General features: G+C 48.7%; 1 protein-coding gene across 1 annotated transcript; it reads left to right on the top strand.

Moving 5' to 3' along the window:
• The first annotated feature begins 1,549 nt into the window (after positions 1-1,549).
• LOC143009696 (uncharacterized) lies at positions 1,550-26,108 on the top strand. Its single transcript, XM_076161770.1, has 8 exons — positions 1,550-1,852; positions 9,686-9,998; positions 19,372-19,515; positions 19,745-19,788; positions 19,899-20,034; positions 20,143-20,241; positions 20,349-24,623; positions 24,712-26,108. Exons 2-8 carry the CDS (start codon positions 9,713-9,715, stop codon positions 24,771-24,773), a joined length of 5,046 nt encoding a protein of 1,681 aa, XP_076017885.1. The 5' UTR covers positions 1,550-1,852; positions 9,686-9,712; the 3' UTR covers positions 24,774-26,108.

Genomic DNA, 26,108 nt, shown 5'->3' with positions numbered 1-26,108 from the left:
AGAGAGCAGAGACCGAGGCAGACATCACTGCGTACACTCCTGCTGAGGAACCCAGGGCCGCCATGGAGCCTCAGGTCCGTGAGCAGAGGACACTCAAGGGCCCCAACCGCAAATACGTCAAAATGATCCGGGAGCTGAAGCGCAGAAACGCCGATGTGGACGCTTATCAGCCGGAGTTCACAGGTAGGATCGCGTATCGATCACAGCTGATCCAAAGACTCTTAGACAGAGTTTATCTTATATTTCTTAAGTTTCCTTGCTATGTCTACATAAAGTTGTTCAGATGATAAATGCTGTTTAGCGATGAGGTTAGCGTTGCACTTTGGATCTTCTCATGTCCTGCGCATCCCTCTCTCTCGGCTTCCGTACTTCTATTAGATTAACACATTTTATAGCAGAATCAGTCTTAAGTTTAATATATTTGAATGTCAGGGTAAAGTTTTTTTTTTACTGTAATATTAACATTGAGATGCAAATGAATTGTTTGTCTTTTCCCTTTGCAGCTGAGTGTATCATCCGCTGCCTCCAGGACATGTTCTGCCTCGCACCAGATCCACCAGGAGACACTAGTCAGTTAATACCTGGATACCACAAACAATATGATCCTCTGAATGACCTGCATGTTCAACCGCCTCTGTGTTCTAGTGAAGCACTTTCAGCAATTTCCCTTCGATCTGCATCACGATAAACACACGTGACCGTTTGTTTAATAAGGCTAAACAATTCCTGGTTGAGCTTCATTAGTAACTCTCAAGCCGTCCTTTTCAGCTCCAGCAGCATTGCCGTTCCCACCGGTGGAGTCGGGCCTGTCGGGTCGGTCCATCCATGCCACCTCTGCTGCCTGGGTCACAGGGTTCAGCCCATCCTCTCTATCACCTGGCCTGTCCAACCTCATCACTGGCCTCCAACAGTGGCCGTAGCAGCTTCACCTTCATTGGCCTCAAGTGCCCAGGATTATGTTTCTGTCTCTCCTTTCCGTCCTATTTTTTTAATCTCTATCATGAAATATGCTTACATTTCTACATCTGAGTATAATGCATAATGTTGTTTTCCATACTTTGTAGGTAAATGTGCTTATTAAAGTATATGGAGAGATTCAAGACTTATTTACTTGCTTTATTGAACAAATGGTCCAAATAAACAACAAAACGCATAGAAGAGTAAACAAAATAAAACGTAAAAAGTTAAATTAGACAAATTATATACGCAACATAAGTCCATGGTTTTATGAGGGCTCTGACATATATTTAAAAATCAGTTGTGTTTGACATTTTTTTTAAATTTTCAGATAGATGGAAATTGTGTAGATAGAATACTTCGTGAATTAAATGATTTGTTACAACAGTCAGATCAATAAGTAAAACAAGTGAATACACCAAAAATGAAATTCCTATTACAAAAATCCTCCATTCGTCACTTGGCCAGGCGCTACCTGCAGTTCCTCCCTCCCGCCGCTAGATGTCCTCGCCGCACTGGCCATGGCCTTTCGTCCTCACCTGCGCGCGCCCATCCTCCAGGTAGGATGTGCTGCAGGTCGTCGCAGACTAACTCGTCTCATTTTCCGCCCTTCATGCCCACGGAGAGCCCGCACCTCTGCGCCTGCACACGGAAAGTCACTCGGAGGGACGCCGGCCAGACGGACACCGGCGGCTGAGAGCGTATCCAGCTCCCCGGTCGCTTCCTGACGTCGTTTTGTGGTGTTTTCTTTTCACGGAAATGGTGTACCTGAAGTTTTGTTCTGGACGGTGAACTCCAAAGTTTGGCGCTGTGGAGGAAGGACGCGGCGGGGAGACGCTTCTAATGGAGAGACGGTGAAGCTGCTCATCTGGATCTGTCAACTTTAATTAACAAGGTGCGTACGGGAACAACAATTATTCGGTTTGCTTTTGTCTTTTTTTTAGGATAAATATAACTTATTGGAGCTCGTTAAAGTCTTACATTTCGTGCTAAATGTTACTTTTCTGCATCAAACTTTAATAATACGTCATGGCGATTTACTACTCCAGTGAAGTAACACTTACTTCATCCGGACTGAATTGTTTCCCCACTTTTAGAAAAAAAGCTGACAAAGTAGTAAAAGTACAGAAAGCTGTTCCATCGTGTTTCCTGGGTGTTTTGACAAAACAACAACAATAACAACAACAACAACAGGCTAGTAAACAAGTCAAATCCTGCTCCTAATCAAGCCTATTCCAATCTTTGCCTCTGTTCTCCGCTATATTGTGGTGTTGATGAATGCAAATAGATTCACCTTGTGCACAGGCACGTATGGAAACTAGGTGTGGGAGTCTTGCACACTTGGCCTAGAGGGATCCAGAGCCGAGGTAACTCAAGACCTGCGTGTTAATCTCCACCGTGGAGCCAAATGACAATGAAGACTATTGTGTTTTCTTTTTTCCATCAGTGACCCAGCAAATGACTCCTATGACACTTAGTTTAATCTCCTCAGTTAGTCAGTCAGTCCGTGTGCACTTCATTGACCGTACCATTATGTCCCCCCCACCCCCCCGCTTGCTGATTAACCGGACAGAGATAACGTGATGACCATCTCAGGACCTCGTCTGGGCTCACACTGTTTGTCTGCCACCGCTCTGTGGACTTTGCACTGGAAGCTCATCCCCAAATCCATACTTTTCCAAAAAAAAACGCAGTTCTTCCTGTAAGTCGGGATCAATGGCCTCTGTTGTCCCGCTCACATCTTGTACCTTGTGCTCTGTCTTAATGGAGACGAAGGCGTTTGTTTAGAAAGGGTGTGTCGCATACTGGTGCTGCTTCTTCCTTCTCCACCACCAGCTTGCCATGCCAGGGCTTGTACCCATGGAGATTATAGGTGTTATGTAAGTACAAGAAGCGCACAGCAGTGAGGCAACAGAGGGAAAAGATCAAGGTAGACAGACAGACAGGCAGGTACAGACGGGGTGCCACGCTGCTCACACAGTGGGAGTGTGGGGAGGGAGAGAACACACAGATCAGGGTGAGGATGGGACCGGGAAGGAAGTCTGGATTTGAGATGTGACCAGTTTGCCAGCCCAGGTAGGTTTAACTTGTTGTTTACTTTGTTGGCTCTTGACCCCGTCAGTGATGAACAGATCAGCTGAGAGAATGGATTCATCTGTGTGTGAATGGGACTTGGGTTGTCAGTGTGTGTGTGTGTGTGTGTGTGTGAGTGATGGGTGTCATGCCAGCCTGCAGTGGGATGAAACTCCTGGCTTGATGAGATGAGATCAAAGTGGGCTGTTAATCAAAAGGATTGGCTAATGAGTCATTCATCAGCCGGACAAATGTAATTAAAAGTTAAATGGCCCGGCCTAGAACACACACAAGCTGCTTTGTATATGTAGACACACACACACATGCTGAGTTTTGATTGCATTAGGTTTGTATTGTTCCCATGTTCCACCTACTCGTCACTCATCTGTCAGAATGTTCAGACCAGGTTTGGTTTTAGGACGAGGGCTTTCTCTCCCAACCTCCATCTTCTTCTTCGATGGTAACCTGCCGTCGACTCAGGGGACTGTCAGACCGAGTGAGCTTCAGAAAATATATCACAACAGCGACAGAACTTTTTGTTTTGACCGAGGTGTAACACACACACCAAAGTCCAGCTGTGTTTGCCGACGCAGTGAGCTGGACGCTGCTGCTTCATAACTTCTGACCTCAGTTGACCTCTGGGCTCGGCGGCTCTAAAGCTCCATAGAGGCTGCAGTCCAGGCTGGGACCCTCGGTAAACTCACAGAGCAAAGCAAACAGGACTTTACTGAGCTCTTCACTCGGAAACATTACTGGAGAAAAGGTCCTTTTTGTATGTTAGTGTCCTCTGTGTGTGTGGGAAATGAAGACTACAGGGACTCTTATAATAATAACACAGTATTATTATGTATATGTACATTTAGATCATATATCAGTAATTGCACTACACACATTTTCCACAGCACAGGTCAGCGGCTCAGAGTAGATTTCCAAAGAATGTCATATTTACTTAAATCTTCTGTAAGTGGGAAATCTGTTCCTTTCTTATTGGAGTTCACCTAGTTCAACCCTCATTGAAGTGCACACACACACACACACACACACACACACACACACACACACACACACACACACACACACACACACACACACACACACACACACACACACACACACACACACACACAGAACAATAACCTCAGCCAGTGCACAGTCCCATGTTTTATAATGTTATCTCAAAATGACTCATGTGCCGGCCATTATCATTTTTCCTTTTAGGTCGGTCTCCTAGGACGCTGTGTTAGGTAGTGACGGTGCGGCAGAATGGAGTTGGGGAGGGAGGAGATAGGGGGGTGTGGGGTGAAAGGAGATTTTCGAGGGAAGAGTTCCCCAGTCAGTAATTATCAATCGCTCAGGAATGCAGCCTGTGCTCTTCCCAGACAAGCTGCTGCACGGCTCCAGTGGGCTCGCAGTGTAACAACCTGCACTGCCCCCCCGTCCACACAGCTCTGCATGGCACGCACGTACCAGACCCTATAGAACCTCCAGCCGCGCCGGCACATTGGGCTTTATTTGTGTCCCTGTTGTGGACGGAGCTGTCGTGTTTATGTGGGGAGTATTTTTATCACTGTCGTTGCCTACATGCTCCTTTTCTGAAACCGTATCCTTCCAGCAGCAAACAAAAGGCCCACATGAAGCCAGTAATGGATTGTCTTTCTGTCCAACTGCTCTGCCACTGTGTATTTATACTGGGCTGAAACCAAATTGTAGGAAACTTGTGGTTGTCTTGGTCACTCTGGGCATCGTGGAGGGAGAGGGAGAGAGAGAGGGAGAGAGAGAGAGAGAGAGGGGGGGGGGGAGAGAGAGAGTGGGAGAGAGAGAGAGTGGGAGAGAGAGAGAGAGAGAGAGAGAGAGTGGGAGAGAGAGAGAGTGGGAGAGAGCACGCGCTTCTGCCACCCATTTTGTGTTATTTCCTCTATTTATCTGACTAACTTCACTCTAAACATGGAAACATAACTTCCTTAAAGTTGTTCCTGACGACTGTAGTGTTTGTTTGTAGAGACACTTGCCTCTCCTCTCCTGGTCACACGGTCACAGCTCTCTCTCCCTCTGCGCTCCCAGGTGGAAACCTCCTCAGGATATGGAAATGAGGGATTCTAGTTTGTTCTCAGCTCATTTGTTTCATCTCTCAACATGAGTGTGCAGACTTCTAGCCCAGACACGGTTTGCCTCGGTGTGCTGTCGAGTCGCAGCGCTGCCTTTTGTTTGGTAAAGCCCAGAGAAGAGAAGACAGCCAACGCCCTGATTGATGCCTACAGGTGCCACACAGTAACGCCGGCTCTCCCACCCGCAAACACTCACAGGTTCATTCCCCCTGCGTCCTTCAACACAGGTTCAACCAAAATCCATCATTACTCTGAGGCCCAGGTCAGTGATCCTGCAGGAATACTGGAATAAATGAGTCATCACCTGTTACACTTCAACACAAACACATACTTCTCTTCCCTCTAAAGGAGAATATTAACCCTCCTAATCTACTCCTCCAATTACAGGAGTGATGTCCTCGTTTAGACTGAACCTGACATTAACCTTGCTTAGTCTTGTGAAACTCAGAGCCTGAGACGTGGATGTGAGCGGCCTCCTGGTTAAACCGACTTGAGTCCTAGTTCAAACAAAGGTGGTTGCCTGCCTGTGTCAGGGCCACTCCCTCCTGGCTGCGTCTTATCCCCATGGGGCAGCGCGGCTCGTCTGCTCCGTCAGCCCTGTCAACTTCCTCCTATGACTCACCTCAGCCTGATCCCGGAGCCCTCCAAGCCCAGCGTCCTCCTCCTCCTCCTCCCCCTCCTCCTCCCCACCCCTCTGACTGATTTTCACTCAGCTCACGATCGTGGCCCTTGATAAGCGTGCACTCACACTGACCAATAAATCTGTAGGAGTTCCCTGTCATGGGAGGAAGCCTGCCACACCGTGCCCATCCTGTGTCGGGTGTGTGGCACACTGCAGCTCTGCGTCCCGGTCCCGTTTAGGAGAACTTTGGGAGGCGTCATGTTTTACAGTTGAGTGGTTTTCTGATTGTGTAAACAACTCCTTTATGGTCATCTGACTCATTAAGTCTTCAGGTTCAAACAAACACTGAAAATCACTTGGGAGGCTTCCTTTATTGAGGTTTAACTAGGGTGTGTTTGCTAAAAATAACAAGAACTGGCTCTTCCTCTTTCCAGTCTGTCAAAGAAATGTAAAGTAGAGCCGAGCTTAAGATGGGAATCTGTGATGTACTATCCTGGATTCACGTCCTGGCTTAGCATGCACAGTAACCTGTTTCACTGCACTGCGCTTCAGGCAAGACAGGTGCCAGTGCTCTGCGTTGCTTTAACTCTGTTGACCCGCCTGCATTAATGTAGAGAAGACCCAGATTTGCTGTGGAATTTATGCCCTCACGCTGCACGACAAAGCTGAGAAAAGTACACACCGTGAAGAAAAGGATCATCGAGCTTTATTTCATGACGGTGTGTACTTTATTACTGGCCTCAGCTGTGATGTGTGTGTGTGTGTGTGTGATGTGTACATTAGAGCGGTGTGTCGGCTAATCGCCTAGCAGTGTTGCTCCACAGTTATTGACACTGTGAGGCTTTTTTGCTGTGATGAGCGTTCCTCCTCCTCGCGTCTTTTGTGAGAGATAAGTAAACAGCATGTTGGAACACATGCCCGCTCCGACAGCACTGGGGCTGGGCTGGAAAACCACAGGGAGTTCAGTGAGTATTTAAGTATGCCTGTGTGAAAGAGAGAGAGAGAGGGAGGGAGGGAGGGAGAGAGGGGGAGAGAGAGAGAGCAGTGTTTTTTTGGTTTGGAGTCATCTTAGGGCAAATCTGATTAAATGATTAGATCATACGAGAAAAGCCCTGATCTTCGTCCTGTCATCCTGTGTGTGCAGGGTTCTTTATCCTAGAAATCCTCATCAATGATCAGATCTGACATTTATTTCTGCATGCATTATTGTTTGGCCTGGTGAGAGGTGATTGCCGTGTTGATCAGCAGCTGTAGTTCAGATGTCCTCCATCCTTCTTCAGCTTTGAAGCTCTTGGACGCTTCAGTGACTCCAGTCTGCTGCTGCTGCGGTCACATTTGACCTAAACAAACCTTAAATCTCCACTCTTCCTGCTGCATGTTGACCAATAAGAGCAGCCAGAGCTCAGATTCACAGAGTCTTTAAAAGCCACTTCACTGAGTCCGTCACCTGATTAAATTTGCTCGCAAAACCAAAGATTGCAGGTTGTTATCCGTAACCGTAGCGACGATGGCATGAGTCAATTCCCCGTAACCGGACTCCAAAGCGCTCCCCTGGGTGGTCCCCCCCCCCCCCCTCCGCCGTGTCTTCAGAGCTGTTAGTCTCACTCTCATCCCTACGTGACGGAAACACTGCGTGGACTCACTTCACTCCCGGCCGCCCTCAGGCTGTAAACCGAGGAGCCGTGAGAGAGAGAGAGAGAGAGAGAGAGAGAGAGAGCGTCTGTGTGTCGTCGGCTGCAGCCAATGCATATGCACGGATCTTACTCATGGCCCAAATGACTGTAATTTCCAATCCGGAGAAACACAGGGCTTAGTGCTGGGAGATGAGAGGTCTGCTGCTCGGCTCTCCACAAGACGGATGCCCCTTATTATGGGCCTTTCACTCCAGACGGGCTGTGCCACTTCATGTGCTGCACACACTAACTCCTTCAACCAGCCTACATTAAGATAACAAATCACTTTTAAAGGAATCCTACATGTAAACTCTCAGTGTGAGTGTAAGCCTTCCACTCAGAGCTCCATAGTCCTGAAGTGAGACCAGGACGGCGGCCTGGATGAGGAAGGAGCTCTGCTGTCTTTTCTTCCCCTGTAAACTGCAGTGGCGCGCTCCTGACGTTGTTAAGATCTGACTGATAAAAGGTTGAGTTATGACCCGACATACATCAGGCATCTGGCATCTGTGGAAAGTGCACATCTGCCTGAAAAATGTCTGTGTGTAACATCCAGACCCGAGTCCTCACAGCACCCCTACACACACACACACACAGCTTTGATGATGAGAGGCTGTTTGTCAAAGCCGCATTTGTAATCCTTGGAGGACACGGCATAGGTTTATGTGGTTTGGTAGCGCGTCTTGGCCGCGCCGCGCAGGAAGCGCAGCCTAGAGACGGCGTTACGGGAAAACAGTCGGGTTGCATGCCTCGTGCGCTGCAAGTGGGGAAGTCTGGAATCCTTCTCATGCGTGTCCATGCAGCGCTGCGGCAGCCAGAACCCTCCTGATGAACTTTCTCATCAGTAAATCTTCCTCTCCCATCTGCCCACACTGAGGCTCTGTCTGCTTATTTACAGCACACACTTCTGTCATTTTAACCGCTTCTGCTTCTTTTAGCCGCTGATTTGGAAGATAGGCATCTAATAAAGTCCTCAGCTTGAATGTGTAGCCTACAGATCCCCCCGAGCTACAGTGGGGTAGGAGAAGTAGGCAGAGGTAGGAGAGAGGAAGGTGAGAGGAAGGAGAGAGGTAGGAGAGAGGTAGGAGAGAGGAAGGAGAGACGGGAGGAGAGAGGAAGGAGAGAGGTAGGAGAAAGGAAGGAGAGAGGTAGGAGAGAGGAAGGAGAGAGGTAGGAGAGACGAAGGAGAGAGGAAGGAGAGAGGGGAGGAAGATGATTAAATGTAGTAATTGGCACTAAAGGAGAGTATTTTGGTGAATGAGTGTAGAGCATCGGCGTCACATGGGTGAATGTGTTCAGCCCTTTTGCTTCTTCTCCCAGTGTGCTGTGCCTGTGTGCTGTGAGCGTGCGTGTGCACGTGTGTGTGTGTGTGAGTGTGTGAGGCTACGGGTGGGGCTTTGTGAATTATGACTCCTTGTTATGGAATGAAGGGAGCGGTGCCAGCTCTGTGCAGAACAGTGAAGTTTGGTTTAGAGGCAGAAGGGGGGTCTGTGTGGGCGGGTGTGTGTGTGTGTGTGTGTGTGTGTGTGTGTGTGGGTTGAATGAGCAGTACCCACGGAGACACACACAAACGCATAAACACACACTTACCGAGTGGGCCGGGCTACAATTCTACTTAATGTCTGGACATTAACCAGCAGCATGTAAGAGTGTGTAAGTCATCATGCAGGTAGGTTTGGATGTTTGAGCCGTTTACCTCACATAAGCCTTTGCAGTAATCCCATGTTTTAGATTGTTTTTAATTTTCCAAGTTTGTTTTCCGGCCCCCAGACGGCCGCTGGCTCCAGCTTGTTTCAATGTTTCATGATAATCAGCTTGCAGAAACCTGAAACCGGCTTGAGATCAGTTATTACACTGAACGCTCCCTCTGATTGTATTGATCGTGGCGATAACAACATGTGGTAGTTCACACGCATGTGCAGGGCAGAGCCACGCATGAGCTGATAGCAAATCAAACCTAGAGAGCAATCGAGTCAAACACGGACGATGTTAAAAGCAGCCGTCTCTCCAGCAGCAGATGTCGGGGGTTTCCTTCACCGAGCCAACGAGGAGTAACAGCACAACAGCTTCTGCTCTCTGCTACACACACACACACACACACACGGCAACACGTGGAGGACATTTAGTCTGACTCATAAACTGATCATCAAAGTTCTGCGTAGTACATTCTGAATCTGCAGAAAGTTTCACACGTCTGTAGATTTAAAGTCCTGATGCTGGGCTCATGATTCTGGTTGTCTTCCCCCTCTCTCTTGCAGGTCATAGCTCCAGTGTGAGGTGTTGTGATGTCAAACCGGGACTCTCTGGGGTTCGGGGGGGACCTGCTCCCCCAGGATGTGGTGGACGTCTTCGCCCAGGAGAAGCACACCAAGAGGGGCCGGAAGAAGCGGAGTCACTCCCTGGGCCGGGCTTTGGTCTGGCTGAAGGGCCATAAGAGGAAGGACCTGGGGGCCAATGGGCAGCGCTTGGGCCTCGGTCCGGCCCTGGACTTGGCCTTGGACGTGTACCCTGCTGGACAGAAAGGAGGACACAAGGCGGGCAAGCTGGCCCACCCACAGGGCAACAGTCCAGGTAAGATCCCACAGGAACGCACAACTGCCCAATCTCCCCCCTTTTCCAGTGGTCATTCTAGCTCCTCCCATAGCGCTCAGACATAAGGTGACACTATGAGTGTGTGTGCCAGTTATCAATGAAGCCATGTTACCCATCCCAACCTGAGTGTTAGTGTCAGGGCTTTAGAGAGGAATCAGGTAGTGTACTAACAAGAATGACCGGACTGTCTGGACTTGAAACAACCTAAAAAACTTTGGAATGTTGTTGGCAACGGTTCCGTCTGATGAAAGGAGCCACAGCCTTTTTTCTGTAAAGTATATTTCTGATATTTTAGGGAACGGTGTAGTGTATCCATGAACTCAAAGTGCAGAGAACCAGTTGCGTCTCCTGCTCCTCGGCTCCCAGGCCTGTGTGTGTTTGTTCACTGGAGGGATGTTTGAACAGACTGACTGCCTACCTGCCCTCTGACCTTTCAGCAGGCTTTGTTTGGTGTGAAAAAAAAAAATCTCCGTCCGTCCTGTTCTGTGATACGACCACTGGCTCACCTGATCTACAGGTTACAGGCAGAGGATGATGGGAATGAAGAACGAGATCACAACCCTCCACTCACTGGCACACATCATGAGAAAAAACACACACACACACACACACACACACACACACACACAAACACCGAACCCAATCAACGCTCTCCTCTGGAACTTGCAGTGCCAGTGAGACGTTCCCAGCTTTGTGCTCAGCAGGTTGGAGCTTGCTCATGTCGAAGTGAAACAGTCCTGTTTTCCCTCTGAGCCACACTTCAGGTGAACAAAACTTTAGCTCAGTGTCGTGTGAACTGCAGCTAATTACGTCAGCAGAAATCGCACCATCTTGCAGTCTTAATCTTAATACACACACACATTCAGTCTATATATATATATGTTAATGAGGATCCTGTTGTGTGTCCGTTCTAGTTGTCATCGCATGTTTAGCTGCATTGGCACATGCTCAACAGAATAAGTGTAACCGACACTGTGAGCTGAGAGCTGAGAGCTGTTTGGTCTGTTTGTCTGGCATCGCCTGTGCAGTCTTGGCTAATTGCTTCACAGACAGAGGAGGAGGAGGCTCCACCTCTTTCTCCTGCAGCGTCTTCAACTGTGAGGCTGCTGGGGGATTTCCACTCCATCCAACCTCTCACACTCTCACACAATTAACACGTCGTCTCATACGTGAGGCTAATCCCACGTAAACATGCAGGGCGTCCCGTCTCTGTGGTGCCGGTGGACGATCAGAGGCCTCGGCATCTGCAGACGCATGCGTAGGGAGATGGTATTGCACAATCGTCACATTATGTTGTACACACACACACACGCACTGAAGCATACAAGGTTACAACAGCAGTGTGAAGAGTTTGAACTGTAAGAATGATAAGGTCTTCTCCCCCTGCCAAGGTCAGAGGAGAGGCTGCAGTCAGGCGCATGGAGAATCAGTGCCAAGTATAATTTCCGATATCAGAATAAGTCAATTTGAAGTGAGTTGATTTGATAGGCACTTCATTCCCGTACGTCCCAGCTGTTGATATCCCCGTGGTGCCGATGTGCCGTGAGCCGTGAACACGCAGGACGGTACGTGAAAGCGTTGGCGCTGGCAACAACCTCACAAAATGGACCGACCAACATCAAAGAGGGCGGAACACAGCGAGCTAAATCAAAGTGCCTCCCCTCAGCTGAACCCCTGATGATGATGATGATCTGTAGCGATGCCAAAGGGGGCCTCTCGCCCACTGAACGCCTGGTATGGGCCGAGTGACGGGCGCGGGGCCAGTTAATTAAAAGCCATGCCAGGACTGTAACAGAACAGAGGAACAAGGGGTTCTGTTTGTCCTGACCCCTCCGCTCACACTGTACCTCCTCACAGCACATCAAACCGGGTGTGTCTGACTCGCATGCTTGTGTTCTTGTGATACACGCATGGGCTTCACTCACAGAGAAACTGATCTACTGTTGGCATGTAGTTCTAATAGAACGGAATCTACATGAGGTGATACAGTATTTCACTCAGAAAACATTCGGATTGTGATACAATTCCCCAGATCGCAGCTTGCACGATGTCGCTACATAACGTGAGGTATCCAGGTGGAGCGTTTCCTTCCCAGGCGAGCGGCCGAACCCCCATGTTTAGGTTTATGTCCCCCCTCTGTCTCGCCTGAATGCAGGCCCGTAAACGTGTGAGGTGGAGTTTGATCGGAGCAGAGGAGGGGGAAGAGCACAGTGGCAGGTTTGCACAGATAACCTCTGACCTCACAGTGCAGTAAACCCACTGGCCCATTAACTTGTGCGATAACACAAGTTAAGCGTTTCATCTTGATCCAAAAGTCAGAGGTTATCTCTCTCTGTGTGCCTGCCGATCCGTGTCCGTGTGTTTACATGGACACGTGTCGTCCATACACTGCATGTATTGTTCACGGTGAATGTCTGGGCCTTTGCATACCTGCCCTTACTGTGATTTATGTCCCTGAGGTGCTGTTGGTGTATTCCACACCAGGGTGAACGCCACGTCAGGACGCTCTTATGCAACTCTGGCCTCGCGCATCCTGTCTCACTGTCTCACTGTCTCACTGTCTCACCGTCTCACCGTCTCACAGTCTCACAGGCTCACAGGCTTTATCAAGAATTTCTCAGGTTTGGCTAAATGGTGTACACAAGACCAGAAGTGAAGTGAAGGAAAGAGTGATGAGGTCATCCAGTCCTAACATGGTACCGACAGAAGGTCACCTGCTCACTCCAAACACTCCCTCTCAGATTCCTCACATTCTTCAGCTTTATAAAGATGGATCTCTATGGAAGCTGGAGACAGGAGGCCGTGTGTGTGTGTGTGTGTGTGTGTGTGTGTGTGTGTGTGTGTGTGTGTGTGTGTGTGTGTGTGTGTGTGTGTGTGTGTGTGTGTGTGTGTGTGTGTGTGTGTGTGTGTGTGTGTGTGTGTGTGTGTGTGTGTGTGTGTGTGTGTGTGTGTGTGTGTGTGGCATAGATGGGTTCATATGTAATGGTAGTTTATATTTAGTGAATATTTTGCTGTCAGGAGGAATCAGGAAGCGTATCTCTTCTTACCTGGTCACATATTTGCAGTCCGTCTGTCCTGTGGTGTTAAAGTGTATCAGATGAAGGTTATGTGTCTCATATCAGCACTGATAAATGAAACCCTTGCCACATTGTTGATAGTGTTGTATGGTAGCTCTGCAGATTCTGTGGGTTCAGCAGCAGGTCAGGTTCAGTATGAAAGCTGCTAGATCTCCCTTTGTGAGGCGCTGGGCTGGCTTAGCATTAAAGAGGCAAAGGATGTATTCTCCTGAATCAGTAGAGCTTAGGTCTTCAGCTTAACTTCCAATATGTTGGTTACCTTTGGTTCAGGTCAAAGCAAAAAAGAACCGATATGGCAGGAGGCCTCGGGGATTATGGGAAATATGGAGAGAGAGGAGAGAGAGAGACGAGTTGAGCCAACGTTGGTCTTTTCTTTAACTTAGATGTAATAGTGATAGTGTGATGTTTTATCTAATGAATTTGCAGGTAATTGTAGTTCAAACTGCAAAATAAGCTGTGACAGATCCCTGCGAGCGATGCAGGAGAGTCTTCATCACAGCGATGAAGGGAGTAAGATGCAGGATGTCTTTAGTTGTGCTCTGCTGATCACGCATTAACAATGACGGGCAGGCAAACAGGTTTGAGAAACCGACTGGTAGGGTTTCACTTTCTGCTGGCATGGCAGAGAGGAATGAACCAGGCCTCTGCTTCACACACACCGGCCTATCCATGAGCAGAGGCCTCCAGGAGCTGAACCAGGCCTCTGCTTCACACACACCGGCCCATCCATGAGCAGAGGCCTCCAGGAGCTGAACCAGGCCTCTGCTTCACACACACCGGCCCATCCATAAGCAGAGGCCTCCAGGAGCTGAACCAGGCCTCTGCTTCACACACACCGGCCCATCCATAAGCAGAGGCCTCCAGGAGCTGAACCAGGCCTCTGCTTCACACACACCGGCCCATCCATGAGCAGAGGCCTCCAGGAGCTGAACCAGGCCTCTGCTTCACACACACCGGCCCATCCATAAGCAGAGGCCTCCAGGAGCTGAACCCCTCTGAATCACGCTCACGCCTCCTGTGAGAGACGCTCAGTAACGCTATTATATGTTGACACAATTAACGAAAAGGAGATGTAAGTTCTTATGAAGTGGGGATGAGATGTCCCTGTGATTATCTGGGGAGAGGTCGTGACCTTAGGCAGGTTTCAAGTGAAAAGGGTTCCAGTCAGAGTCGGCCTGAGTAACAATGCTCTCATTGAAGTGTGCATGTACGGTACAGTAAGACAAACACAGGCACAGACACACCTAACGTGTTCTGTGAGGGTGAGAATCATTGCCAGTGAGCTTAGGCTGTGGGAATGTTTACAGCTGACGAGTCAACCACCTGTAGCGTAAACACTTACACGTATAATTGTTTGAAATCGCAGGGTTTTACGGTTATTTAGGCAGATTTCATTCCAGTGTGTGAACAGCGGCCGCACCTTCATATTAGTCTACCGCATTGGTTCTGACTGACCTACATATGATCCCGTCTAAGTGCCAGTATGCCCTCTAGATCCTCCAGAGCAACATGATAGAGTTACATTTCATCACACTCCTTTTAACGCCGTTTGGTTTCATTGTTACCAATCTAAGCTTGTCCCCCCCCGCCGCCGCCGTCAGCAACCGGTTATTATTCACCAAATAATAGATTGTTGCTGTGCGGAGAAAAGGCTGATACCATCCAGCGACCTTGCTCCAGCCGCCCGGGCCACTTGTCACGGAAGGATAATGTTTGCCAACCCTGTGGCAAGTCTACAAAGACACTGATATGAGGCGTGCTTGGAAAGCTTTGAGTCACCGTACCGATGTGGTGGAATCAGACGGGAGCAGGATAAGAGTAGAGTGACATATTCACGCCGCTGAAGATAACACTGCGGGGTTTAGAGAGGGGGGATTCAGTCACAGAGTGGAGACGCTCACTGTACTTGTTGTGAGCGTCGTTGTCCCATCCGTGAACACGCCGTTCTTCCGCTACATAGTCAAGGACCAGAGCTGCGATAAGCCCGCACTCGCAGTTTGGTCGAAGGACTTTCTTTGTCTGCGTCAGCCCAACCTAGTGTATGACCCCAGTGTGCACGATGGTGATCTGCCATTTCATTGGGATTCTGAAATGATAGCATTCATTGTGAAGAGTGGATTATTGACAACAATTCCTATGTAATGCCTTTTCATACTCTTTTGTTGTTGTTTTCTGTTTGTCACCCTTGCGTAATCGGATACTCGACTTGCATCAGAACGGCTCCATGAAAACTTTACCTCCAGTGCGTCCAGGTGCATGTAGCTGAGAGCGTGGCAGTGTGTTGTCTGTGGCTCTTATTATATTAGCTTGTGTATGATGTGATGGTGTAGCCGAGCTGTGCTGGTGTTAAACAGGAGCCCACAGGTGCCAGCAGGCCTGAATATTTAACATTCTCCCACTGCTTTTTTAATGGCTTATGATTTGTTGCCTCCTCACTCCTGACCTTTTATCTGTCATGTCACCAATGACGGCAAACAGCTGCTAATGTGAGTGCTGGAGTGAAGAAGTGTGTGTGTGTGTACTGGTGCGGTGTCTCATGTAGAGTCATTCATATACTTTGTGTCGTCGTCTGCTGGTGAATTGAGTTTAACCCTTGGTGCCAGATGTCTGTTAGGTGTATCTGTTACCTGGATTGTCGTCCTTAACACGCCACGCCTCTCCTTCCTCCTTCCTCCTTCTGCTGTGACCGAGAGATGTTTATATTTAATTCATTGAAACCAAGAGTGTGAAAGAGTAAATGGAGCATGCAGGCTTTGACCTGGACACACACGTGTGGGCAGGCGATTGGGCCTGGAGTGCATCGATACAACCTCTGGCCCCTTCACATTGTCCTAACACAGTGTTTTTTGTAGGTTTGCTCTCCTCTGAGAGGCTTAAACACCTGGCAGACGGCTCGCTCAGTGCTGGAACGAATCTCTCTGCCTGCCACTTCAAAACAAGAGAGAGAGGCAAGTTAGGGCAGGGACAGCATGAGCTGTGTGGGCTCGCAGCAGCGTCTTGATTCCCATGTTCTCATGATTCTCTATAGTAGTCACAACATGAGTGCTTGTGGGCGGTGATGTCATCGTCGTTGCTCAGTTGGTTGATAAAGCTTTTATTATGGACTTGTAGCTCCAGAATCTATTTAGCTTTCTCTACAGAAGCAGAAATGGATCTGCTAGGCTGCATGTTATGTACAAATGATATGATGATGTTATCCAGTATCAGTCTGGCTCCAAATGCAAATGATCAATAAATATACTCAGTGTAATCCTGTTTACCAGCTTGTTTACACTGGTTGATGAGGCAACCGACCTGCTGAGCTCTCCTGTCTGTCACATCAAAACAAACCTGCCAGCAGATGTTTGCTGATTCCAAACTCTGCTTCAGACCTACAATTATTCATTTCTACGTCATAAAACAGAGACAGAGACATAATTCCCCCTGAGCTGTTTTGTTCTTTTTACATATTGTTTATCTTCACTCCGAGCTGAACTGTTGCACGTCAGCGATGTTAAATGATTCCTCCCGTATCACAGGCATTAGAATTGGGAAGTTTATCCTAATCCCTGATGTAAACAACAGTTTGGGACTCATCCATAATCACATAATCACTCCCAGCTCCTTAATACCACCACACCATCCCAGTGTGACAGATGGGGACTTCCATATCTCTGTGATTAACACGGACGCAATTACAATGTGATCACAAAAGCAGTGATAATATGAGCCCTCATTAACGAACACCCGGTCGGCCCGCCCTCACCCCGGGCCCCTCAAATCAAGCGCCCGCTCTAATAGCAACAACAACATCCCTGCTCTTGTCCTTGTGTGACTTCACTTCACCGATTCACCACAACAACCCTGTTTCTGTTCTGTGCCTCTTTGTTTACTAATGCAAATACTGTGTTGTGATCTGTGTTGTGTTTGTTTCCCCGGCCCTGTAAGAGGCAGCTGGTTACGCATGTGCTTCATTTCATCTCAGACTGCTTTTGTCTGACTCACCGGGTAACATCATGACTATGGGAACGTTTTCCATTTGTTCAGATGTCACACATTCCATGTCATGTCTGCTCAGCGCACCAGGAAGTGAGCGAAAACCCCTTTGCCCCAGATTAGAGTTCAAGGTGTCCTGAATGGAAGTAGAGAGAGAGAGAGAGAGAGAGAGAGAGAGAGAGAGAGAGAGAGAGAGAGAGAGAGAGAGAGAGAGAGAGAGAGAGAGAGAGAGAGAGAGAGAGAGAGAGAGAGAGAGAGAGAGAGAGAGAGAGAGAGAGAGAGAGAGAGAGAGAGAGAGAGAGAGAGAGAGAGAGATCTCTCCCCTCTCTGCAGAGATTAGGATGTTGGGTCTCACAGGCAACAAGTCCAGACTCTTTTCTTCTTTTGTGTTTAGAAACTGCTGCTCCAGTCTAAACCTCAGTTCTTGATGATGAATGGTAAATATAACATCTTACGTAATCATTGCCCAGGAACAATTCAGATGTAGAGCTGCTGGAAACAATAGGGGACATTTGTTCACATGTGTAACCATGTGCAGCAGGGCTGTGGGGCTCCAAACATGTTTTTAATCTTGTGCAGGGAAGCGTTTCAATTCACTTCCTCCCCCTTGTGGCGAAGCAGTGCACTTCAGTTTGTCTGAAGGAAGTTTCAGGAGGTGAAATACATTTTCATATTGAAAATGACAGAGTAGTATCAGTGTGTTTGTTTAATCACTGATGTTAATGCAGCTATCAGAGAGCTCAGCCGTTCTCTTCTGCTCAGACCTCAAATCCCCCACAACAGCTTTTCTCTTTCTTTGAATATTTACATGTATGATCTCAGTGGGATCTTGGCCGACCAATCAGGGGTGAGCGCATCTGCCCGCGGGGAGCAGGCAGAGGGCTTGGGTGTCTTGCTTAGCGGTGGCGAGGGGGGGGTTGTGCTGGAATTAGGCATCTGAGGATTAGTGTCTGAGGTCTGATCGCCTATTGGTTGTCTCCACTTCTCCGCACCGCATGGACTCAGACTGACAAAAACAACTTCACCATAACAAGACAGACTATCATCCTATCTTCATCTTCCTCTGACTGGCTGACTCTGACCTGCACGTTATCAGATCTATCTTTTTTCTGCCTTGGTTGTAGTTGTGCAGTAGATTAGGATCATATTCTGTTATATTCTCTCTGATATAAGAGAGAGCATGGTGGTGCTTGTGAGTAATAACCTGAGCACTTTCTACTGCCTGCCAACTGTCTTCAAGAGGAAAGGTGAGTGAGAGCACACACACATGTATCTGTACCTGTCTGAAACTAAACCTGACTGTTTCATGACACAGATCATTAAGTGCCGTTGTTAGTGTGGAGGTTTAGTTTGATACTGGGGTCGGATCAGGATAACCTGGATCCACCGGCTCTGCTTAGACGGGCAACAAAGTCTTCATCAAGGCATGACTGCAGGCCATAGAATCCACTTGACACAGTCTTGTAGCCGTGACCTGAACTGCTCTGAACTGCAGCCGTACAGGAATTTGAATTTTGCATACGAACAAATACTGCCTCATGAGCTAGGTTACATGAGGTTTTTGCTATTTTTAAACAAATGTGCCGCAGTCAGTGGCATCATTATTCCCAGGATGCACGCCACACGGCTCATCTAATGCTGTTACAAAAGAGCCAGCGTGGTAACTATAGCAGCGATCAGTCTGAGTGAACTCTGACGGGGCTAATACCACCACTGTCCTGCTGCTCCAACGCGGCCGGTGAACAGTAGGTGTCTAAATGTAGAGCAGCTGTCACGTTACATAAAGGCGTCTCAGCAGGTTGTTGGCCTACTGTTCCCAGATCCAGGCCACCGATCACACCAGGTAACACCACATGACAGCGTTGTGGTGGATCAGAGGAGGTTATTCCGGTTTTCATCACACACAAAGCTCCCATTTGACTAAGACAAATTGTTCCTTGGATCAGTTCTCCAGTTTCTTTTGAACCCTCGCCCATATTTTGATGTGGCGTGTCAGACATTTTGTATTCATTGGAGTAAAGATGGCGGCGTGATGGATCGTCGGATATCAAGATACGTCTTCTTCCCCGCTGTCTATTTAAAGGAATGTGTTTAATTTGAGTCAGCTGCTGAAGTTTAGTCCTCTGATCTTCTTTGTTTGGTCTTTATTTCATCCTGATGAGTTACAGAAACAGAACACACTGACACACACCTGGATGCTTTTGTCCTTGTGGTCACTCCCTTTAATGTTAAGTTACTTTATTTAACAACTAACTCTGAGTCGATCCAGACTGATCCCTCTCCTCTGCCTCTCCCTGCAGCCGTCCAAAAGCGAGGCAACGATGACAAGGCTCAAGTGCCCCCGTCCTTCCAGGAGAACGTCTTCATTGAGGCCAGCCGCCCCAAGTACCTGGAGGACCTTCACACCGAGGCGCTGGAGGGATTGAAAATGATGCAGGAAGAAGGTATATAACCACCCCCCACCCCACCCCACCCCGCCCGTCGCCTTAATACTCTAATACTCTTACACTCCTGTGCCTGGCACTTCACTAAATGAGAGGCTTTCCGTGCCAACATGTCGGTAACTGCATGCATGTTGCGTAACGGGGTGTGACCCAGAGGACGCAGACTCTACTAAGAATTTTAAATGCCTTGTAAATCCTCCATAAGTATTTAATGTTACTTTCCTTGCAGAAACTAATAACGGCACGGACTACCAAGATAATGAAAGCACCATTGTAAGTCATCACATCCAGCATTGCTGTATTTTGCACGACATACACACACATACAGAATTTGGATAAATGTGATAAACTGGAGGATTAACCTTTCTTTCTGCCTCTGCCAGTCAAACGCCACAGTGCAGGCGGAGGGGGACGCGTCAGGGTTCATGTCAGACAGCACCATACCTGACACATCCTCTGTGGTCTCTGCTGCATCGTCTGTCTCCACAAGGTCCTCCCGCTCAGGACTGACCAGACAAGGTAAGGCTTAACCTAAATATCTACCAATCACCCTTCAAATGTTTAATGGAAGTGATGTGATTCATTTTGACATGAGTGTTTAAATGCCAACATCATCTGTGTGTCCAGAATCTACATTCAGACCGTTGAAGTCTGAGAAAACCAGGACCAGGAGGAAAAGCAGGAAGACCGTTCAGGGTATCCCACACCATGTCCAGAGAGAATTGGGTATAGAGTTAGATATGTTACTTACTCTTTTACTACTCTGCTCCAGCTAAACATGAATAACTATCAGTATGAACCTGACCTTTATGATTGCTCCTGTCTTATGTCAGGTCTGGACAGAGTGGACTGGCTCATGGGTCCTGTGATGGATGAGGAGCAGCTCTTTAATGGTGAGACTGACAACAACACAGAGGCACAAGAGGGAGCGAGTGGCAGTCCGAAGAACGCAGACACTCTCCAGACGGTCAGTGAAGGTGAAGTCAAGCAGTTCATTGCCGCTCATCCCGGTCATAAGGACGACCTGGCTCTCCTGCACGGCCTGGGCCCCAATCTGTTAAGTGCTCAGAGGCCTCGGTCCCTGGCTGTTCCCTGGATGACAACGGCCAACAGCCAGCAGGAGCCGCCCAGTCCTGTCATGTCCATGTCGCCTCAGGCTGCCTACATGTCAAAGATCATTCCCAATGCTGTGTTGCCACCTTCCATTGATGTGGTGGAAATCAGCCGCGGGCGGAGTCGCAACAGTGTCCGCACTGTCAGCAAAAGCAGCCTGCTAGTGGCCAGTCCAACCTCGTCCCGTGCTTCCTCCAGAGCCTCTTCCTCCAGAGCCTCCTCTTCCAGAGCCTCTTCCTCCAGGACCTTCTCCTCCAGAGCCTATAACATGACCTCTGCCTCTCGTCAAAACACCCCCAATGTGTCCGACAGCTCTGGCTGGAGCAACTCTGATTCCTCAGAGACCTTAGTGTCTGACTCTTCAACCATCTCCAGCGGCAGCACACCAATACAGCAAGGTTCACAGAATGGAGATTATAACTCCTTTGCCCATGAGGACAAAGTCAGCATCCATTCCTCCATCAGCAAGGCATCCAGGTGCACCGCCAACGGCCAGGTCATGGGTAAGAGCAGTGAGATTAAGAATGAGGGAGCCTTTTCTCGGAGCCTCTCTGTGATAAAGTCAAAGAAGGCTCCTCCTCCTCCAAACCGCTCCTACTCCCTCCATAATAAGATGAAGCGACGCTCACGTGACCTGGCAGAGTTTAGGGTCCCTTCAGGGTCATCCTCTCCACAGAGCATCCTGGCCAGAAGCAAACCTGAACCGATTCAGGAGACTGGATCTCCTCCCGTGTCGCCTGGCTACTCTGCTGACACCAGCTCTCTAGATGAATCTTCAAGTTCGGTGCCAGTCAGCCCCATCAATCCACCTCAGAGAGAGGATAATGGCAAACACACTTCACCAGAGAAGCAGCAGCCACATCTGGACCATAAGCTCAAGAAAACGATTTCCCCGTCCAGTGGTTACTCCAGCCAGGACGGCACGCCCCCACAGCTCTCTAAGCAGTCGCACAGCTCCTCTCCAAAGCACAAGAGAGGCATCTTAGCTAAGCTTCAGAGCTTATTTCCTGGGTCCGCTCATGCTCCTACAGTTTCTCCTCCATCCCCTCTCACTCAGCCAGAAGCCCCCGGAAACACAAAGAGCACTAAGCATTTTCGACCTCAGCCCATCTCTTTAGTTGACCCTGCCAATGCCAGCCCCTCAGTCAGGGCTCTGATGGAGCTCTTCAACATCCCACCCCCACCTAAGATCCATGCACCTCCCCCACCTCCCCCTGAGGTTTGGGCCCATAGCCAGCGATCATGTGAGCTGCTGCTGGGACCCCCAGCCCCTAATCAAGTTTATACTATTATGAAGAAGAATCCGAAGGACAGGAGGCAGCAGAGGCAGTCTCCCCCCGTATCCAGAGAGGGCTCGGTGAAGAGCCTCCCTGCAGAGAGGAAGTTAAAGCCAGTGAATGGATCCATACATGTGCTGGAGACTAAGAAAGTTCAAGAAAGTGAGTATTTGAAAGCAGAGGTTCGCAAAGGGAACAATGAAAGACTGGCTCATACTGAGCAACAGATAGAGGTGAAAGGAACGAGCCAAGTGACAGAAGAAGATGAGAGGATAAGAGTAAGTCAGTTGTTAAGTGGAATGTTGGTAAAGGCTGTGGGGAAACGTGAAGAACGGCTGGCAGCAAAGACTCAAGAAGACGCCAAGGCACACATGCAGACATCGGTAACAGAGGTCAGGACTAAACTGGATACGTTGCATCCACCCGCCATTTCATTAGTCCGCATTTCTCCATCCCCCTCCCCTCCTCCGTCACACCACCCACCAGAGCCCCGCACCAAAGCTATGTCTCCCACAAGCGAGTGGCCCCCGCCGCCTCCTCCCATGGAGCCGGCCTCTGAGACGCTGGATGAGGTGGAGTTTCCTCCTCCCCCACTGTTCAGTGAGGAAGGTTTGGTTATCGCATTGCCACCAGAGAAAGCAGCTCCTGTGATGAATACTGAATCTGTGACGGTGACATCTCATCGGATTCCAGCTCCACCCACGAGTATTCCTCCGCCCCCGGCCTATTCAGCCCCCCTTCCACCAGTCAAACAAATGTCCCCTGCTGTAACTAAAAAGCCGTCACCCTCACCTTTCAAAGTGGCGTCTCCCCTGAGTAAAGCTGCCACTCCCCCTCCACCTAAAGAGATCTCTCCCCCACCTTCTAAAGAGGCCTCCCCACCTAAATGGGTCCCTCCTCCAATCTCCCCTCCACTGGTTGTTGAGCTCTGTCCTCCACCACCTAAAGAAGTCTGTCCTCCAGCACCCTGTATGGTTTTTGCTCCACCTGTTAAGGACATTTCCCCTCCACGCGTCATAGAGGTTTCTCCTCCACCAACAAAAGCAATCTCTCCTCAACCACCCAAAGAGGTTTCTCCTCCGCCACCCAAAGAACTCTCTCCTCCACCACCCAAAGAACTCTCTCCTCCACCACCCTGTGTGGTTTCTCCTCCACCTGTTAAGGACATTTCCCCTCTACATGTCATAGAGGTTTCTCCTCCACCAACAAAAGAAACCTCTCCTCCCCCATCAACAGAAATCTCTCCTCCACCACCCAAAGAAGTCTCTCCTCCACCTATTAAGGACATTTCCCCTCCAGTGATTATAAATGTTGTTCCTTCAACACCCAAAGAGGTTTCTCCTCCGCTCACCGAAGACCCTTCTCCTCCGCCACCCGAAGAGGTTTCTCCTCCACCAGCAAAAGAAGTCTCTCCTCCACCACCCTGTCTGGTCCTTCCTCCAACCGTTAAGGACATTTCCCCGCCACTGGTTAAAGAAGTCTCTGCTCCATCTGCTGAAGTGGTTGCTCTTCCATCTCCTCAAGAAAAAGCCTGTCCACCTCCTGAAGAGGCCACGCCTACACCAATACTGCCCCCTCCACAAAGTATTCCAACTCCACCACCCCATGAAACCGTGCCACCAGTGCAGCCACAGCCTCCTCCATCAGGCCACACTATTGAGATTTCACAGGAGAGCGTCCCAGAGGAGCCTCCTTCATGGAGCGGTGTTCTCAGTCCACCCCAGAGCATTCCACCCCCTCCCTCAGAGCTGCTCTCCTCACCTGAGGTTACACCTCCAAAACCTGATGACGCAACAGTCCAGGAGGCCTCCCCTTCACCGCCCGCTGAAATCAGTATTCCAACACCACCTGATAGCTCACTGTCACCACAGAACGTTCTAGAACTGGCTCCTTCTCCACCTGTAAGCATTCCTGTACCCCCAACCCAACCTGTTGAGGCTCCAGCCAACATTCAGCCTGAGCCTAGTCCTCTGAGCACAGAAGACCAAAGCCAGGAGCAGATCTCTCCTCCTGTCCTTCAAGAGGATCCTACTCCCGTGGTCACGCCGTCCCTTCTGCAGACGGTACCGATGAGCAGCCCTGAACCTACTACCACTGCTGAGGACCAGGCCCAGGCTGAAGTCACTATGAGGACCCAGCAGCCCAGTATGCAGGCTCCACAGAAGCCCATCAGACGCTCTCTGATCATTACTTCTCCCACATCCACATCTCCACCCGTCAGCATCACTTCACAGCCTGAGGTTCCAAAGCCTCAGGTCACTGTGGTTCCACCCCCCTCTTCATCCACTACCTTCTCAGCTAAAAAGTCTCCTCCTGCCGTGACCATCTCCCCATCCATGAACCTACAGGAGGCCATCCGCCTGAGGACAGCAGCCAGATCAAAAGACAGCCCTCCGTCTCGTCTCAGCCTCCACTCGCCGCCGTCCCCGATGGGCGGAGACCTCCACAAGTCCCCGTCCAGCACTGCAAGCTTTATCTTCTCTAAGAGCTACAGGAAGATGGGGATGGCGACCACACCACCACCAAATGCCAGGGACAATTTCCAGAAGACGCTGGCAGGCGAGGTTTCCTCCGTGACGAAGTCAGTCAGTGAACCAGAGTCACTGAAGAAAGGAGTCAAGGTGCCACCACCTGTTGCAAGGAAACCTCAAACAAAGGCCAAAGACATGGGGACAGAGCTAAGTGCAGAAGAGGACGCACAGCTGGGGAGTCACTCGGGTAAGAGGACACACACCAGAATGAACTAATGTGATTGTGTGTCCATCTGAAACTCCACTAAACTCTCCTCCCTTTCCCCTGATGGCAGGTTCTCCAGAGAAACTGAACGGGACAGCAGGTACTGTTGAAGGAGGACAGACGTCATCGTAAACATGATTGTAAAGACTGAAGACGACCTGGGAGTAGTTAACCTGGGAAGGACTTACTGATGAGACTGATGACACTGCAAGGTGGCTCGTGTGCCAGAGACAGAGTGGAGAAGCAGAGGGTTCATAGATGAGATGACATTTTCTGAAAATGTCATTTAGAGACGCTCTTTATCTGAAAGAAAATCCTTTGAATTTGATGTTAATGGTGTGGGTCTTAATTTTCTCAAGTATTCATGTTGGATTTTTACTAAGAGTAAAAGTATATATGTTCTTTGCCAGAGGGTCTTCTGAGCTTTGCCTTCCTTGTGTTTGCTGCTCGTTCAAGTCCAATCTAAGAGATGGGATATGTCGCCCTCTAGTGTCAAGAGATGATTGTACCGCTTCAGTCCTGCTGAGTGAAAAAGTTTTATCAGTGCTTGTAACGATGGGACTTTTGGGTGCTCTTTTGTAAATATTTCTAAAGTTTGAATATGTATCACATCCAGTAATAAGGGATGGATGGATGTGTGCTTTGGAATTCTGTTCTGTATTCTTCCAAAGAAGTTACCACACCAGTTATATTTGTTAAAAAAAAAGTAATTCTAAGTTATTTTTCCTTCCATGTTTGATGAAAGTGTCTCCATAGACGACGGATGGACGCTCTCTCTCCCTCTGTTGTTTTGGGAAGCCCCCATATCCAAATCATCTGTTTGTCTCCTAATTCTGTCTAAATTTAAGTATTTTTATTTCCTAAACATTCCAGTGTTGCAATGATGATTTAACGCTTTTATGTAAGAAACGAGCAGAAAAATCAAGTCCTTAGGTTCATTTGGAGCAAACGTTCTGCTGCTTGTAGTTACTGATAACGGAGGCCGTTTTCACTCACATTGCTCAAAGAGTCGGCTGCTCCTGCGTGGAACTATAACATATGTCAAACTGGTTTCAGTGATCTAAGAAATGATTATATAACAGAAATAAAGATTTATGGAGAACCACCGGCCCATCAGTTTGATTCATGGAGTTCTGCTGATGCCTTTGATTTACATTCAAGTTGCAAAAAACGATCAAATTTGACTTAAACTTAACATTTAAATCACAGCTGACAACAAATCCAGTCGGGTAGGATTAAACTAAGAAAGCGACTTCAATATTGACTCAATTAAAAAGGTTCTATGTGTATATGAGATTGTTTTTAATATATTCTATAAGCTTTGACTTCTTTTGTTTGAGACTCGGAACTGAACTTCCTGCCGAGTGTTTTCTGTTCCACCTTTCTCAGTCCTCAGCTGACGGAAATGTGGAGGTGGTTTGAGATCCTGCTGTTTGTTGTTAAAGCATAAAGACACACATTACTGCA

The sequence above is a fragment of the Genypterus blacodes genome, unplaced genomic scaffold (genome assembly GCF_046128005.1).
Source record: "Genypterus blacodes isolate CSIRO-AG114 ecotype Tasmania unplaced genomic scaffold, CSIRO-AGI_Gbla_v1 ptg000112l_1, whole genome shotgun sequence".
Taxonomy (NCBI): domain Eukaryota; kingdom Metazoa; phylum Chordata; class Actinopteri; order Ophidiiformes; family Ophidiidae; genus Genypterus; species Genypterus blacodes.
The sequence above is the reverse complement of the archived record's forward strand: the minus strand, read 5'-3'. Positions and strand labels throughout refer to the sequence as shown.

What these genes read in the sequence shown, in the direction of transcription:
- LOC143009696 (XM_076161770.1), top strand. Translation starts at nt 9,713, where the DNA reads ATGTCAAACCGGGACTCTCTGGGGTTCGGGGGGGACCTGCTCCCCCAG. An exon ending in GAAAATGATGCAGGAAGAAG is followed by an intron (nt 19,516 to 19,744) that starts GTATATAACCAC and finishes CTTTCCTTGCAG; the next exon opens with AAACTAATAACGGCACGGAC. An exon ending in AAGATAATGAAAGCACCATT is followed by an intron (nt 19,789 to 19,898) that starts GTAAGTCATCAC and finishes TGCCTCTGCCAG; the next exon opens with TCAAACGCCACAGTGCAGGC.